This window comes from Colletotrichum phormii (genome assembly GCF_030913505.1).
Source record: "Colletotrichum phormii strain CBS 102054 chromosome Unknown BDP81scaffold_14, whole genome shotgun sequence".
In the NCBI taxonomy this organism is placed as follows: domain Eukaryota; kingdom Fungi; phylum Ascomycota; class Sordariomycetes; order Glomerellales; family Glomerellaceae; genus Colletotrichum; species Colletotrichum phormii.
The window spans coordinates 430,179-445,103 of NW_026851456.1; the positions used below are offsets into that span (position 1 = coordinate 430,179).

Consider the following 14,925-nt stretch of genomic DNA (forward strand, 5'->3'; position numbering starts at 1 on the left):
TTTATAAGGTCCTTTATGACCTACCGCATGGCTACCATTAGAATAGACAAGAGACTCTCGGAGGGTTTCCCTCTACGCTGCGGTCTGCTATAAGGCTCCCCTACCTCCCTAATCCTCTATATCTTATACCTGGTAGATACGCTCCTAGATAATCCTAGGTACCGCTTCGGGTATACGGATGATATAGGGCTACTTACGATCTCCCCAACGCTGGAAAAGAACGCTCGGATATTGGGTGGCAAAATTAGCTCTATACTCGAATAGGGCGCCGAGAATAAAGTCACCTTTGACCCTGCTAAGTATGAAGCAGTATACTTTATACAAAAACATCGCAAGAACAGGCCAACTGAATAGCCTGCTATCCACGCTACGGGGCTTACTATTACGCTCGTGACACCTACTAAGGCCGTATGCTAGCTAGTTGTCTAGTTCGACCGCACACTATCCTTCCATATCCACGTCGGTCATCAAGTTACCGCAGCAGAGCGGGTCGCCAATTTCCTCCGTAGCCTCAGTGCTATCCTTAAGGGCCTCCCTCCCCGCCAAGCCCGTCTTGTCGTTACGGCCTATATACTACCGTTAGCTCTATATAGTACCGAAATATAGTTTTCGGGCCGTACTAGGCCGGCTATACTACCAAAGCTATCTAGAATAGGCACTACCCTCCGTAATCCCTCTATAAACACTGGCCAGAAGGGCCTCTTCACCGTTATTAATAAGGCTATCGCCGCCGCGGCCCGGGCCGTACTCCCGGTATAGCGTACCATACCTACGGATATCTTACTTAAGGAGTCAGGACTATTAGCCGCTGTCGCGGCGTTCGAAGGGGCTAGACTACGCTTTGCCGCAAGGCTATGCCGTCTTGACCCCTAATACCTACTGGTCCCTAGGCTGGAGGAACGCACCCCTGGACGTTCTGGACGGAGTAAGAGACTCTTGCGAACCTACGCGCTATTACCTCCGTGCCCCCGCCCAACCCCAGTCTTCCCGGATCCCCCCGCGCCCGAGCGAGGCACCAAAGAGGAAGTCTCTATCGCATTTCTGCGGATGATCAAGGCGCTACCGCGCTCTGATCTAGTGATCTACTCAGATGGGTCTATGTTGCTCGAGGGCGCTATAGGATATGGCTATACGATCTACCGTGGACCTAAAGTCATCGCGAAAGGTCGTAGGCGCCTCGGCGAACATACCGAAGTATTCGACGCCGAAGCTAAGGGGGCCCGTGAGGGCCTACGGCGAGTACTATACCTAGCTACTACCTCCCCTACTACTATCCACCTCTATCTTAATAATACTAGAGTTCTTAACTATATCTCAGGGTTCGGACTCTCTCCAGCTAGCTCGTAAGCAGCTATACTAGAGATAATCGACGCTCAGCAGGCAAGGGATATTAAATACTACTAGACGCCCGGGTATACCGGGATACCTGGAAACGAATTAGCTAATAAGCTCGCTAAGGAAGGAGCCACACTCCCGCTACTATACCCCCTACCGCAGGCCTCCTACGCTAGAATAGCGAAGATAACTTACGATAGAGCCCGCGGATACCACTCGAGTTAGTAGCATATATCTAAGCAGAAACTCAAGTTTAGCTATAGGAATACTAACGCCGCCCTTTATTACTTACCGGAGTTAGACCTACCTTGTCTACTATTGCACTACCTGCTCGCTGCCCGCTCTAGCCATGGCTACTTCTTCGCCTACCACAAGCACTTTCAGCACGACGGGGACTTCAAATGTAACTACGGACGGAAATTATTACCTACCTATCCAGTATACTACGCGAAGAACCGCCGTACGGCGGCACTATGGCCGATTGCTAGGATTAAAAAGGATCCGGGCCCCTTACCGCCCCCGAAGGGCCAGGCCAAAGCCTACTGGTACGCCCTGATTAGAGATCCGGGCGCCTTTGAACAATTCGAGCGCTTAACGCGGTACTTCGAAACGCACTCCCTGTGAGGGGATAGCGAGCCCGAGATACCACGCCTCACACTTTATCATACACCTACCGACACCTCTTAGGCTATAGCCCTACCTCTACCCTCCCTCTCCCTCCTCTATTTTTCCCGATCTACTTGAGATAATACTGGAAAACAAAAAAATGCACTCGTGGGTAATTACGCCTACGAGGGCCGGCCTTTTCGTTATAGCCCGTCGTCTGTGGACGATGTAGGGCTACTCAAGGCCCATTCGCTTCTACCGAGTCAGGAAACCCCTACTGGCGTGCTTTTTGGAACTAAACGGACCCTAGGGATTAGCTAATAATCTCCACTACTCTAGGTACGAGAAGAAAAGTGTACATTATAGATTATCTGACTTGTCGTACGCTGTTTAGATATATGCCCAAAGGGCGCTCTGGTTGATCGGGCTTAGTTCGTTAGATAGCTAGGCTCCTGTCCCTGATGATGTTAAATACTACTACTACTACTAGATTGGACTGAGGTCTCTCAATTGGGTCTGCATCGGCACTCGTTAGCCCGAACCCCCGAGCACACGACATCAACTTCTCATCACCTGGACGTCGATCATCTCCTCGGTGGTCTTTTTAAAGCAACATTTTCCCTTCATACCTACGACCCTGGTGGAAATTGACATTGTCCCTCGGTTACTGGGGGAGAAAGAAGTGACCTCTATGCCGATCAGTGCTCGAATTTGGGTTTATTGTTAAGAAGTTGAAATGGCACAGGAACCATTCCTGTTGAGGTGGAGAATAATGGCCACCGGAGCCATGTCCGAGTGTACGTCAGCTTTAATTGATCCCTTGACGAGATGAACCAGTCTCATCTTCTCGCGTGAAACGAAGTTACTTACACACTCCAGATTTCTGCAAAGACCTCTTGACAAACCCAGATACCCGCGGCGTGACCGACGTTCAACATGCCATTACCGCAGTCTCGTCGTCTAAAGACCACCTCAAATCTGTCGAATTCCTCGCCCGCATCGGCCACCCTTCGACTGCTGGAGTTTCCACATATGGATCTTATGCAGCACTTGTACAGGACCGAAATGTTGACATCATTTACGTCGCCACCCCACATAGTCACCATTTCCAGAACGCGATGCTAGTGCTACAGGCAGGAAAGAGCGTTCTTTGCGAGAAGGCGCTTACTGTCACTGCTGTCCAAGCGCGACGACTGTACGACACTGCGAGAGAGAAGAAGCTCTTCTTCTTGGAGGGTGTGTGGACGAGAATCTTCCCGCTAAGTGTGAAGATACGACAGCTCGTCAGCAGCGGAACAATCGGCCAGGTTTACCGTGTTACTGCGGACTTGTCTCGGGCGGACGGCAGCAAAGATACCGAAAGCAAAAGACTCAATTACGAAGATTCGCATCGCATGGTCAACCCTGACTTGGCTGGCGGCGTCCTGCTGGGACTTGGCATCTACCCGCTGACCTGGGTTTTCCAAATTCTCTACCATCTTCAACCGGAGGACGAGAAAGAACAACCACAGGTACTGTCTGCTGTTCAGAAGTATTCCACGGGAGTTGATGAGTCGACCACAATCATCCTCAACTTTCTAAAGCATGGTACAGTGGGCATAGCCACATCATCGCTGCGGGTTGCGACAGATCCTGGCAATTTCAACACACCAGCGATACGAATCCAGGGCTCACATGGCGAGATACAAGTAGACCACCCAGCGTATAAGCCTCAATCCTTCAAAATGATTACTACATCGGAAGAAGGAGTTGTCGAAAAGGTTGTCAAATGCCCTCAGCCGCAAGACAGCGAAAGGAGTTGGGGAGATGGTACATTTTGGGAGGCAGACGAGGCTGCACTTTGTATTAGAGACGGTCAATTGGAGAGTAATATTATGCCGTGGTCCGAGAGTATACTAATCATGGAAACTATGGATAAGGTGTTGAAGGACGCCGGAATTTTCTATCCCGAGTTGATCGCTACACACGAGTTTGACCTTCTTAGTCCGCTCAATACCGGGGGTTGATTGAAAGGGAACAATTTCGGTCACACATTGGTTTAGAGATCAACAAAATAACCAGTAATTATCTGCAGTACAGCTCTAAGTCTTCTACGTGTGAGTGTTAGAGGGAAATAGAATGCCGCACTTTCACGGAGCTGTCTTCCACGTTGGTTATCTAGGACTCATGTAGAGCAGTGTTTCAAGACAAATTGAAATGTTCTACATAAAGGCCCAACTAAATCAGCCGATCGCTGACTGAGTGTATCACCTGAAATCCATAAGCAGCATGTCAAACTTTGATGTGACCTAGGTAGCCCAGATCATTCGAACTCTCAAGGTCTAGCCAAATTGTCGTGACAAAGACAGCCTACAAAACCAGAAAATCACTGAGCGCCCCAAGTCTTCTGCAAGTATTCCTCAATGGTGGTTGGTTTGAATTCAGGAAGCAACTTGTTCCACTCATCAGAAGTTGCCCAGGTGCCTTGAGCAGTGGAGATCGTCGCTCCAATGACGACGACGTTTCTGAAATGCTCGCGCTGCTCCACTGGAACACCAGGAAAGTCAATGGCGGGGAAGTAGTTCGTCTTGACAATGCCTGCCTTGAGATCCTCGAGCTTCAATCTGTCGATCTCGAAGGGGTTTCCTGGAATGTTATGTCAGTAATTCGAAGCAGATAACTAGAGGTTCAGTGAAATTAGATAATCGACGAACCTCTGCACTTTTCACCCAACTTGATGAGTTCTCCGATAGTGACTCTATCGCCTGTGATACCGCCTACAACAGGCCATTCGCCGTCGTAATCGACAGCTCGTGTAGCCACCTCCGCAATGTCTTCAATGGTTGTGATTGACATTTCAGCATTCTCAGATCCCTCAAGAATAAAGGCCGTGGCCTTCTCAAGGTCAATGAAGGTAGCATAATCGATCTGGTAGTGCTTGGTGGTTTGATGAGGATACCCCAAGTAGTTCATGAAGGCGCCAGGCTGAAACAGACTGTACTCAATCACCTAAAATTTGGTCAAAATGTGAGGCCCCAGATATTTCGAACGCTCAAAGTTTACCAACCTTCTTGCTCTTGTTGACGTCTTCCAAGTACTTCTTGACTTCCAGCTTGTTGGCGTACCAAGAGGTGTACTCAATCACATCTGATAGGTTATTGTTACTTAAACCCGGACCGTTAGCGACGGGTCAGAACGTCGATGACAAGGCGGATAAGAAGCAGAAATACTCACGTCGCCCACTCACTTGGAGCAAAGCGCTTCACTCCAGCCTTGATTGATGCATCAATAAGACGCTTGGCTGTCTCCGCATTCGGGTCGGTGTGAGCCACAATGAAAGAGAGAACAGTCTCAACGTCGGTGAGAATCTCTACTAGCTCCTTCTCATCTTGGTAGGAAGTCTGGATGTACTTCACGCCCTGAAACTGGGGTAGAGATGAAGGTTCCTGAAGCTGTGGTCAGAACATCAGAATTGGAAACTTGTATACACCCTGCCAGACTGTAATGTGGACCGATTGCGAGTTCGCCCAGGGAGATCGATAGCTTACCTTGCGGACCAATCCAAGGACTTCATGTTTACCGGCGGCAGCCAATTTGTCAATGACCTCGAGGGCGAGCTCTGAGACGCATCACTTGTCAGCCATGGCACTCACACTCATACTCATACTCAGAGATGCGAGCTCTGTGTCTAGCGAGAAACTTGGAGAGCTCCAACGCTCGATATGATCTTTTAACTCACTTCCCGAAGCACCAGCAATAGCAACTCTGACCATCTTGATGACTGTGAATTTGGGTAGAAAAAGGCTTCGGGTTGTAGATAGACTGAGGACGATTGTGTTGAAATATGGATGGCTTATGTTCGAATGTCAGACTGGAGCCTTCAATGCTCCGAAGATCTTTTTAAACTTGACAAAATTACAGAGATACCAAAGTCCGTCGACTTCATGAGACATTTCGCGAACATCTCCGCTCGAAAACCCGACGTACGTGTCTTATCGACTTCATCTCCAGTCGCAATGGTGCCTCGTATGGACAAAATGGGACAATATAGAGGATTTACTTCAAAGCAAACGGCACAGCAAGCCACTTCATCCGTTTTGGGACGTTTCCCAAAACTCCCGCCAATAGTAGAATGGAGTTGGTGAAAAGCCACTGCGGAAGGATGCGCTACGCTCCACGCTCCTGGCTGGCGGGGTTCCGCAATTCCGCAGCCGTTCAAACTCCGCCGTCATACCCGGCCTATCTCCCCGGCGCGCCGCTGAGGTGGCCTTCAATTCTTGCGCACCGGCGGACCTTACGTACTACATACCGCTGTTAGATGGTGCAATTCCAAGGCAACGAGAGTGAACAAAATTTGCACGTGGCTTGCTCAACGCGTTTCCCTCGTCTTCATCATCGCAATTGAATACATTTTGTTCCTGCTTTGGCACTCAAATTGCATTGCCGACATATCGGGGGAAAGAGCGGTCTCTGGTCTAGATTTTGCACCAGTTTCAGCCCTACGACCTGTTCATGTTCTCTTCAAACCATCTTCCCTTTACAAGAAATAATTACTCCGACAGTGTTCCTTTGATTCATTGTCTTACAAGCTTTGAAGTGTAGCTGGCGTGGCGATCGAGGTATATAACATTGAGATCTTGACTGAATCCAACACATCTCACCCATACCACGTCGGGCTACGAGATAAATTACTTCAGCGATGCGCCAAAATCTGGGCAGTGAGAGCGGCAAAGTTGATATTTCTGGTGTTTGCTGAAAACCTCCAAGCCAATCGGGTGTAGGCGGCGATGAAAGGGACAAAGAACGCGCGATTCCCGTCGGAGATTGGTAGAACAAGCCTCAACAATATGTCTAAAAAGCATTCTACTATAGCACTTTCCACTACAGAGGCTGAATTCAATGGACTTCAAGAAGCTATTCGAGAAGCTATTTGGCTACAAAATTCATTATCGGAAATAGGTTATCAAATCAAACCTAGTTATTACTATTAAAACCGATAATAATGGGGCCTTATGTCACGAGTTATGGCACGCAGCAATGGGCATATGAAGTGGGTTAAAGTGGCTTGAAGTAACCCATCTAGAATGAGCACATGAGAGCAGTCTATATACTAAGAGAGTGTGATATCCACGTGAGAAAGCACGTGGCAAGATGCTTGACAAGTGCTGATACCATTCCTGTTTCATGACACCTTATCTCTTGCTTATAATCCTGAATACCATCAAAGGACTAAGCATACGGCTCTATATTATTATTATACTCGACAGGAAGTAGAAAAAGGAAATATTAAAGTTGAATATCTTCCTTCTACTATAATGCCTGCCGATGGGCTAACTAAGCCCTTACCATGGTGTTACGGCCAGCTAGTCGTAGTGAGGTATGTTTGCAGAAGTTGAGGCTGCGGAACTGGTAACAGTAATCGTAGTCGTGGATAGCTTCAGGGAAGCTATGTCTGTAAGTCGTAAGGTAAGGGAAGGCTGCGGTGATCAATCGTAGTCTTATCAAAGAGGTTCTTAGGAAAGATAGCTGAAAGCGATCATAAGATCTGATACGAAGTTAATTGCTGAAGAGCTATGGAAAGTCTGTCCTAGAGTCCGGCTCGAGTCCATCCTATATACAAGTCCTGGTCCTGAACATATCCCTTGTCAATGATCAGTTCCTCTGATCGGGTGAGCGCTCATCGTTCGGCATGAGCGTTCATTGTTCGGCATGAGCGCTCATTACTTGGCATGAGCGCTCATGGCCCCACCATGGTCGCTCATGGCCCCACCATGGCCGCTCATGTCTTATCTTATCATCACGTGACTTGTACCATAGTTCTTCCGTTCCGTGAGAGGGTGCCTAGTGTCCCTTATCTCCTGCATATGTGGTGTATTATAACCGCCGCGAGCCTGCGGGGCAGGCCCTGTTCTTGGTCATGCATGTTGGGTTGTAACAGGTCGCCCTAGATCATTTTAATCTAAAATAATCGCTTAGCCCCCAGATTATATTAGATTATTCTAATCCCGAATAATCATTATTTTATCATTACGTAATTTATACTATAGTTCTTTCGTTCTATAAGGTAATGCTAGTATTTCTATTTTATTTGTTATAACGTGGTTCATCAGTCAGCCGGACGTTTTTTCCCACGTCCACAACAACATCTAGTATTTCTCAACCACAACGCGTTAAATCAATTATTGGTTGTCGCTATCAGAATCTCCTGATGATTCGACATCTTTGGAACAGGTTCGTGCATTATGCCCAGTCTTACCACACGCACCACAGCGTCTCCGAGTCGGCTGGGCTCTCTTTGATGGACCCCCCTCCTCATCCTCTCGAGGTGCTGGACGTTTACCTTTTTGTTTCTCTTCCAGCAAACCCTGAGATTCCTCTATACTAAGTGCCCCTCCAAGCTGCACACGCGACCTTTTAGCCCTCCGACGCTTAGCAAGTGCTACATTCGCATCCTCAAGGGTACGAAGCCGATCAGTTAAAATAGTGATTGAGTGCGCCATTGCCTGCGCACCCTTTAACAATTGCTCAACTACAGCAATAATTGGTGCCGGTGAGCTTCCTTTATGAGCAGAGATCCGGCTTTTAATAAAGTTGGACTGCAAGACGGCTTGTTGTGGGTTAGAGGGCGTTTGCGACTGCCAAGGTGGTGGTGTTGAAGGGTTGGCCATAGGAGGCATAGGCGTCCGTAAATGCACGTCAAGCTTTTTGATGACATAGTCTGGGTCCCATGGTGAAATTCCAGCGCCTTGGAAAGCAGACCTGATGTCTTCCTCATTAAAAACCTTGTTGTGGGCCTGGTGGAAGGCAATAAAGAACTCAGATTTAGTAATATGATTTATGGAGGCTCTGATAAATAGGTTGATTTCATCACCGTATGCGCGTTTCAAAGGCGAATAAAGCGCAATATCCAATGGCTGTAATAGATGCGACGAATGTGCAGGCATACTGACCGTTGCAATATTGTTCTACTTGCAGTAATCGTCGAATTCGGCCGATAAATGGCTCTCATGGCCGTCGATAATGAGCATCCGGTAGACGCCCTTCGTTTGGTTCTTAGTATGTTTGTCGAAGTGTTTAATCCAGTCAAGACCCGTCTAATTATCCATCCATCCATTATTAGTAGGTTTGATAACCCAGTCGCTAGGAAAACCTGATTCCGTGGTCCAACTAGCAAGGTGATATACGCCTTTAACAATCACGAACGGAGGGATGCACCACCCGCCCGAATTGATACATTCAATAACTATAGCCCATTCACGGTTACCCGGCTAGACAGACTTTGCTTTGCCGCGTCGATCGGCGCGTGTTACCACCATTGACGCGGTGATTATGCCCATCATGAAGCCAGTCTCGTCGAAATTGTATAGGTCCTCCTCTTGGATTCCATACTTGGTCATTATGTTGCGTAATAACACAAAGCACTTTGAAATAACCTCTGGGTCTTCTTGAAGAGCCCTTTGATAATCGTATGGACGATTAAACTTTGTTTTCAGAGCAGGCTGTGAGTCCACAAACCGCCTGGCCCATCGCTTGCCAACAGGCTCGGCATTACGCGCTCGCAGCAGGAGATTGGCCATATCTTCCACACCGCCAAGGCGCAAAGGAAATCCTCTGGAATCCTGTTCAATAACGTATTAGAGAAGTGTTTTCTCTTCGATCGGATCGAGTTTATGTCGTTGGGGTTGAGTTTGTTCGCGTCGCGGTCGGTTGTTCATTCTATCGGCTAAGGTGCTCTTCGGGATACCGTAGGTCTTTGCGGCACGCGAAATGCTCAAGTTACTACCTGCAGCGCGTGTCGATCGGATCGCTTCAATCGCAAGAATGACTTTGTCTTCTTGGGTGTAGATTGGCATTATGGTTGTTGAGATTTTACGCGTCAAAGGTTTAAGTGGTTTGGACATAAGTGTGTTTAGAAAAAAACGTCCGGCTGACTGGTCCGGCCGGCTGAATGATGAACCACGTTATATATAGCGCGCTATAGCCGCTATAGTCCTACGGGGCAGGCCCTAAACTTAATTATATATGTTAGGTCGTAATAGTTAAGTCGTAATAGTTAACGTGAATGATAAGCGAGTGAGACAGACAAGTGAGTGAGACACAAAACTGCGCCGATGAGATAAACTGGCTTCCATATCAACATCAACAGCATCAATTCAATTCAAACTACTCATAATCCTCATCTTCAGACATCTCTTCAATAAACTGGCACGTTCGTGAATTGTGTCCCGGGTGACCACAAACGCCACACCGTCGCTGACCTGTCTCGGCCCTCAGTTTGCGACCACTAGTACGACGCATTTCCTCCTGAACCTGCGCAGTCACATCTTTCTGTGACTGTATATCTGCTGCGTCAGCTACAGTAAGACTTCCTCCATGTTGTAGGCGTGTTTTCTTAGTTCTCCGTCGTCGACTGAGTTGGTTATTCTCGTCTCTAAGAATCTGTACCTCAGATCTAAGTAAGGCTACTTGGTGCATGATGCCTCTTGTACCTTTAGAAAGTCGTTCAACAGCCTCGCAAATAGAGGTTGGGGAGCTGCTTTGGTGACGAGTGATCCGACTCTTAATAAAGTTGGATTGAGAGCTTGCCTCTACTGGGTTGTTTGGTGTCCTTGAAACCCAAGGCGGAAGTGTCTGTGGTAGTGATGCTGGAGGCGTTGGAGTGTGTAGCCGGATATCCAGCTTTGATAGGACGCTTTCTGCACTCAGAGGAACAAGCCCAGCTCCTCTAAAACTCCCTTGGATGTTTTTTTCAGTCATCGCTTGACTAAATGCGCTGCGATATGCAGGAAAGAAGTCCTCCTTTGAGATGTGGGTTACGCCCCGCCGCATCTTATCCTCAATTTGTTGCCCATACGCCGTCTTTAGCGGACCAAAGCACCCAAAGTCAAGGGGCTGGAGTAGATGAGACGAATGAGGCGGCATACAAAGTGTAACGATCTTGTTTGCCTTGCAATATAGCTCAAAGTCTGTTGAGTGGTGACTTTCGTGCCCGTCGACGACGAGGAGGCGATATTGGCCTCTCAAAAGTGGTTTCGTATGACGATCATAGTGCTGGATCCAATCTAGGCCTCTTTCATTTGTTGTCCATCCGTTTTCTGACGTCGCAATGACCCAGTCGTCCGGGAAACCTGACTCTGTATACCAGGTTGAGAGGTGATATTGGCCTGCAACGATGATGTACGGCGGGACGTTATAGCCTTGCGAGTTGATGGCTTGAATCACTGTAACCCATTCTCGATTACCAGGCTGCGCCATTTTTGTGTTTGAACGCCTTTCAGTACTTGTGACAACCATGCCAGATGCAATCTGGCCCATCATAAAGCCAGTCTCATCAAAGTTGTAGATATCAAACTCATCGATACCATACTTCGCGATTGTGTTCTTCACAAGAGCGAACCAGCCGCGAATAGCCTCTGTATCCTCGCATTGGGCCCTCTTGTAGTCGTACCTCCGAAAAAACCGCGTCCGCAATTGTGGTTGTCGTTTGACGAAGTTTAAGGCCCAGCGCTTCCTAACCGGAGGCGCGTCGCGATCAGCAAGTAGTCGATCAGCCATTTCTTCTACACCACGGATCCGGGGAGGGAATGATCGGGCATCTAGATCGAGAATGTGATCAACTAACGTCTGCTCTTCTACCAAAGTAAGATTCCTCGAGTTCGGTATCCTGTCGCTTCGAGATGTAGAGCCCTTCAATCGTCGACTCAATGTTGCATGGCTGACCGAGTAGATCGTAGCTGCAGCCCGTGCACTAAGCTCTGGATTGATTCTGATAGCTTGAAGGGCCAGCTGTATGCCTGACTCATTACTTCTGGATGCCATGATGTGTTGTGGAAGAAACGTCTCCATTTGTGTTGAAGCATCATCGGCGCAGTTTTGTGTCTCACTCGCTTGTCTGTCTCACTCGCTTGTCTGTCTCACTCGCTTATCATTCACGTTAGGTCGTAAGATAAGTAGTTAATTAAAATATTACTATAACCACCTTTACCGTCTTTGTAGAAATGTACTAAAACTTTGAGCTAATTATAACGGCAAACGTGCAGGCCGCTGTAAGTTGCATGCATTTATATTAATTCTGAATGCCTCCATATCAATTCCCTATAAATTAGTCGTTAATATTTTAATACAATAATATAATAATTATAAATTTAACTAAGTTAACGTACTTGATAAGCGACCTGCCCACCTAACCATAATCACATTATAAATCTAACTAAGGAGCAACACTAAAAACATAAAATCAATTGAAACTAGTTACTCTAAATCCTATTCCTCAGATATTTCTGCATTAAACTGACATGTTCGCGCATTGTGGCCAGTGTTTCCGCAGACGTCACATCGCCGTTGACCTGTTTCTATCCTCGGCCGACGACCACTACTCTGGCGCGTTTCCTCCTCAATCTGGGCCGTAGCCTCTCTCTACGACTGAATGTCCTCTGTCTCAGCTACAGTAAGACTTCCTCCTTATCTGAGACGTGTTTTCTTAGCCCTCCTACGTCGGCTAAGTAGGTTAATTTCCTCCCGGAGGATCTGGACCTCCGACCTTAATAAGGCAATCTGGTGCATAAATCCCCGCGCTCCCTTTAATAAATGCTCTACAGCTTCAATGATTGAAGTTAGGGAGCTATTTTGATAGCGGGAGATCCTCCTTTTGATGAGTTCGGACTAAGAAGAGGCCTCTGTTGGGTTATTTGGCGTCTAAGAAGTCCACGCGGGGGGTGTTGTTGGTAGGGACCCTGGGGGTGTTGGAGTGTATAACTTGACATCAAGCTTCGAAAGCATACTTTCGGCACTCAAAGGAACAAGCCCGGCCCCTCTGAAGCCTCCCTAGATGTTTTTTACTATTAGGGCTTGCGTGAAAGCGTTGTGAAATGCAGGGAAGAAGTCCTCCTTCGTAATATGGGTATTACCCCGGCGCATCTTATCCTCAATTTATCGACCATAAGCCGTCTTTAGTGGCCCAAAACACCCAACGTCTAAGGGCTGAAGTAGATGAGACGAATGGGCCGGCATGCAGAGTATAACGATATTATTTTCCTTACAATATATCTTAAAGTCTACAACCATAAGCAGCCACCATAATAACATTTGGTGATATCGAATCATGCTCAAGCTATACTGCTGTTGGTGCACGACGGGAAAACCCATCAATCATCATTAACATACTTCTCAAAAACATCCGCGTAAAACTTCCTCCCAACGTCCCTATGACTCCTAACCTTCGTCCTCAACTGACTCTCTCCCCACGTATCATACTTTCCCTTCAAAAATGCCGAATCAATCTCCTTCCCTTCCTCCGACTCCGCCACCAACCCCCGAATCTCAGGCCTGGCAAAATGCTCCCTCAGTGACCCAATCGCCTCTTCCTTGGTAAGATCCCTCCTCACGCCCTGAAAGAACGGCAAACTGAACCTCTCCAGGTGTCCACAGAGTACGCGGTGCGTCGTAGCCTTACACACCCCATTCGTAACCACCTCAAATGCCTGACCGATGTTGACGACGAAGGAGCCCGGTAGCACTGGTACGTTTATCCATTCGCCTGTCTTGTTGAGGGCTTGTAAGCCCTTGATATGCGGCGGTGAAGCTTGGAGGAGGAAGGTCCACCATCCGGATGAATCTTTGTGTGGGCCTACGCCTTGGGTACCTGCTTCATCTTCTGGGAGGCCAGGGTAGTGGACTAGCTTCAAACGGTGTTGGTCCGAGAGGTAGGGGAGAAATGTATCTGGCGGGAGCCAGAGGGCTTTGGCTACCAAGACAAGGAAGCGGTTTCCTTGATTGGTCATCTCTGAGATATACGATTCAACAATAGAACGTAGCGCTGGGTATGAAGACGGCCACTGCAACTGATCAGACTAGCCACAAGAAATACGCATTAAGACAGCCATCAACTCTCACCTGATTCGGCCCTCTTAGTCGATCTCTCAGCGGCAAACCCTGCTCCAACCCACTGGGTAACTCCGTAGCAAACTCAACCTGTTCTCTGCGATCGCTCTTCCCCGCCGTCGTCTCCGCGCCATCACCGCTGTAACCCAGAAAGTGCGGGGAATTGCTCAGCGCGATCTCGGCTTTTGCTTCTGGTGGAAGTGCAAACAACTTTGGCAGTGCATCGACTACATCGGAAATTATGTGTTCGGGAACTCCATGGTTGATGATGTACAGGAAGCCGACCCTGGTGAGAGCGTGGCGTAGGTCGTTGAGTAAGTCGGCTTCTGTTGCGGGGTCTTGGGCGAGGGAGAGGTCTATTGTGGGTATTTCGCTGAAGCTACTCGTGGACGGCATGGTGAATCAAGCTCAGACCCAGCTCTGATTCAAAAGTTAGTTGCTTGCTTGGTAAATGAGATTGACTTGACATACTCTCGTGGTAGCGGTGACGTCCGAAGGCTTCGAGGTTCCTGGTTTGGGCCCGTTGCCGGCGCCGGAACCCGGGGCGTACGCGCGGGGATGGCGCAAATTCGAGGGATGCGCACGTCATGCACATTGGAAGACTAAGCTTGTTTACTAAGTATCAATCGCGCGGCAAATAAACTGCAAAGTATTGCTATATCGAGAAGCAGATGTACGTGGGGTGAGGGGTAATTGGGGACAATTCAAGTCGCCTTTACAAGACATTTAGCTACATGTGCCTGAACAGCCATCATTATCAAAACTTGATCGGTTTATCAATCAACTTCTCCTCAATCGCACAATTGGTCACCTAGTAACACTGATAGCAACGGCACTTACTTCGTTGTCATACCTGACTAACTACATAGGGCTCAATTTCACATGAGATCTCACACCATCTCCAATCACGGCCCCTCAACTGCCCACCCAGTCTTTCAGCAAAACCTCAAAAATCACAACTCAAGTAACATCACGGGACGGCAAAAGGTTTCAATGCCCAGAGGCGGATTCGAACCGCCGTCAACACGGATCGCTGTATAGAAGAACCACAACGTATCATCCTAACCAACTAGACGATCTGGGCTATTGATCATGATGATTTTATAAAGATTCCGGCGTGGGAAC

General features: G+C 48.0%; 3 protein-coding genes and 1 non-coding gene across 4 annotated transcripts; 1 reads left to right on the top strand and 3 right to left on the bottom strand.

Annotated features, from left to right (window-relative positions):
- Window positions 1-2,677: 2,677 nt before the first annotated feature.
- BDP81DRAFT_323698 (uncharacterized protein) lies at window positions 2,678-3,947 on the top strand (the record flags this gene model as incomplete). The annotated part of the gene is made up of 2 exons (XM_060584816.1): window positions 2,678-2,738; window positions 2,821-3,947. The coding sequence occupies 2 exons, from the start codon at window positions 2,678-2,680 to the stop codon at window positions 3,945-3,947; spliced, it is 1,188 nt and encodes a 395-aa protein (XP_060443290.1).
- A 195-nt stretch (window positions 3,948-4,142) lies between these two features.
- BDP81DRAFT_377851 (uncharacterized protein) lies at window positions 4,143-5,845 on the bottom strand. The gene is made up of 6 exons (XM_060586785.1): window positions 5,660-5,845; window positions 5,469-5,539; window positions 5,155-5,366; window positions 4,988-5,084; window positions 4,650-4,929; window positions 4,143-4,566 (listed from the first exon to the last, which is right to left on the bottom strand). The coding sequence occupies exons 1-6, from the start codon at window positions 5,691-5,693 to the stop codon at window positions 4,307-4,309; spliced, it is 954 nt and encodes a 317-aa protein (XP_060443291.1). The 5' UTR covers window positions 5,694-5,845; the 3' UTR covers window positions 4,143-4,306.
- Window positions 5,846-13,064: 7,219 nt separating this feature from the next.
- BDP81DRAFT_323505 (2OG-Fe(II) oxygenase) lies at window positions 13,065-14,196 on the bottom strand (the record flags this gene model as incomplete). Its single annotated transcript, XM_060584803.1, has 2 exons — window positions 13,065-13,754; window positions 13,813-14,196. The coding sequence occupies 2 exons, from the start codon at window positions 14,194-14,196 to the stop codon at window positions 13,065-13,067; spliced, it is 1,074 nt and encodes a 357-aa protein (XP_060443292.1).
- A 598-nt stretch (window positions 14,197-14,794) lies between these two features.
- On the bottom strand, window positions 14,795-14,884 carry BDP81DRAFT_t222. The gene has a single exon. It is a non-coding gene; the product is annotated as a tRNA-His (tRNA).
- Between the last annotated feature and the right edge of the window lie 41 nt (window positions 14,885-14,925).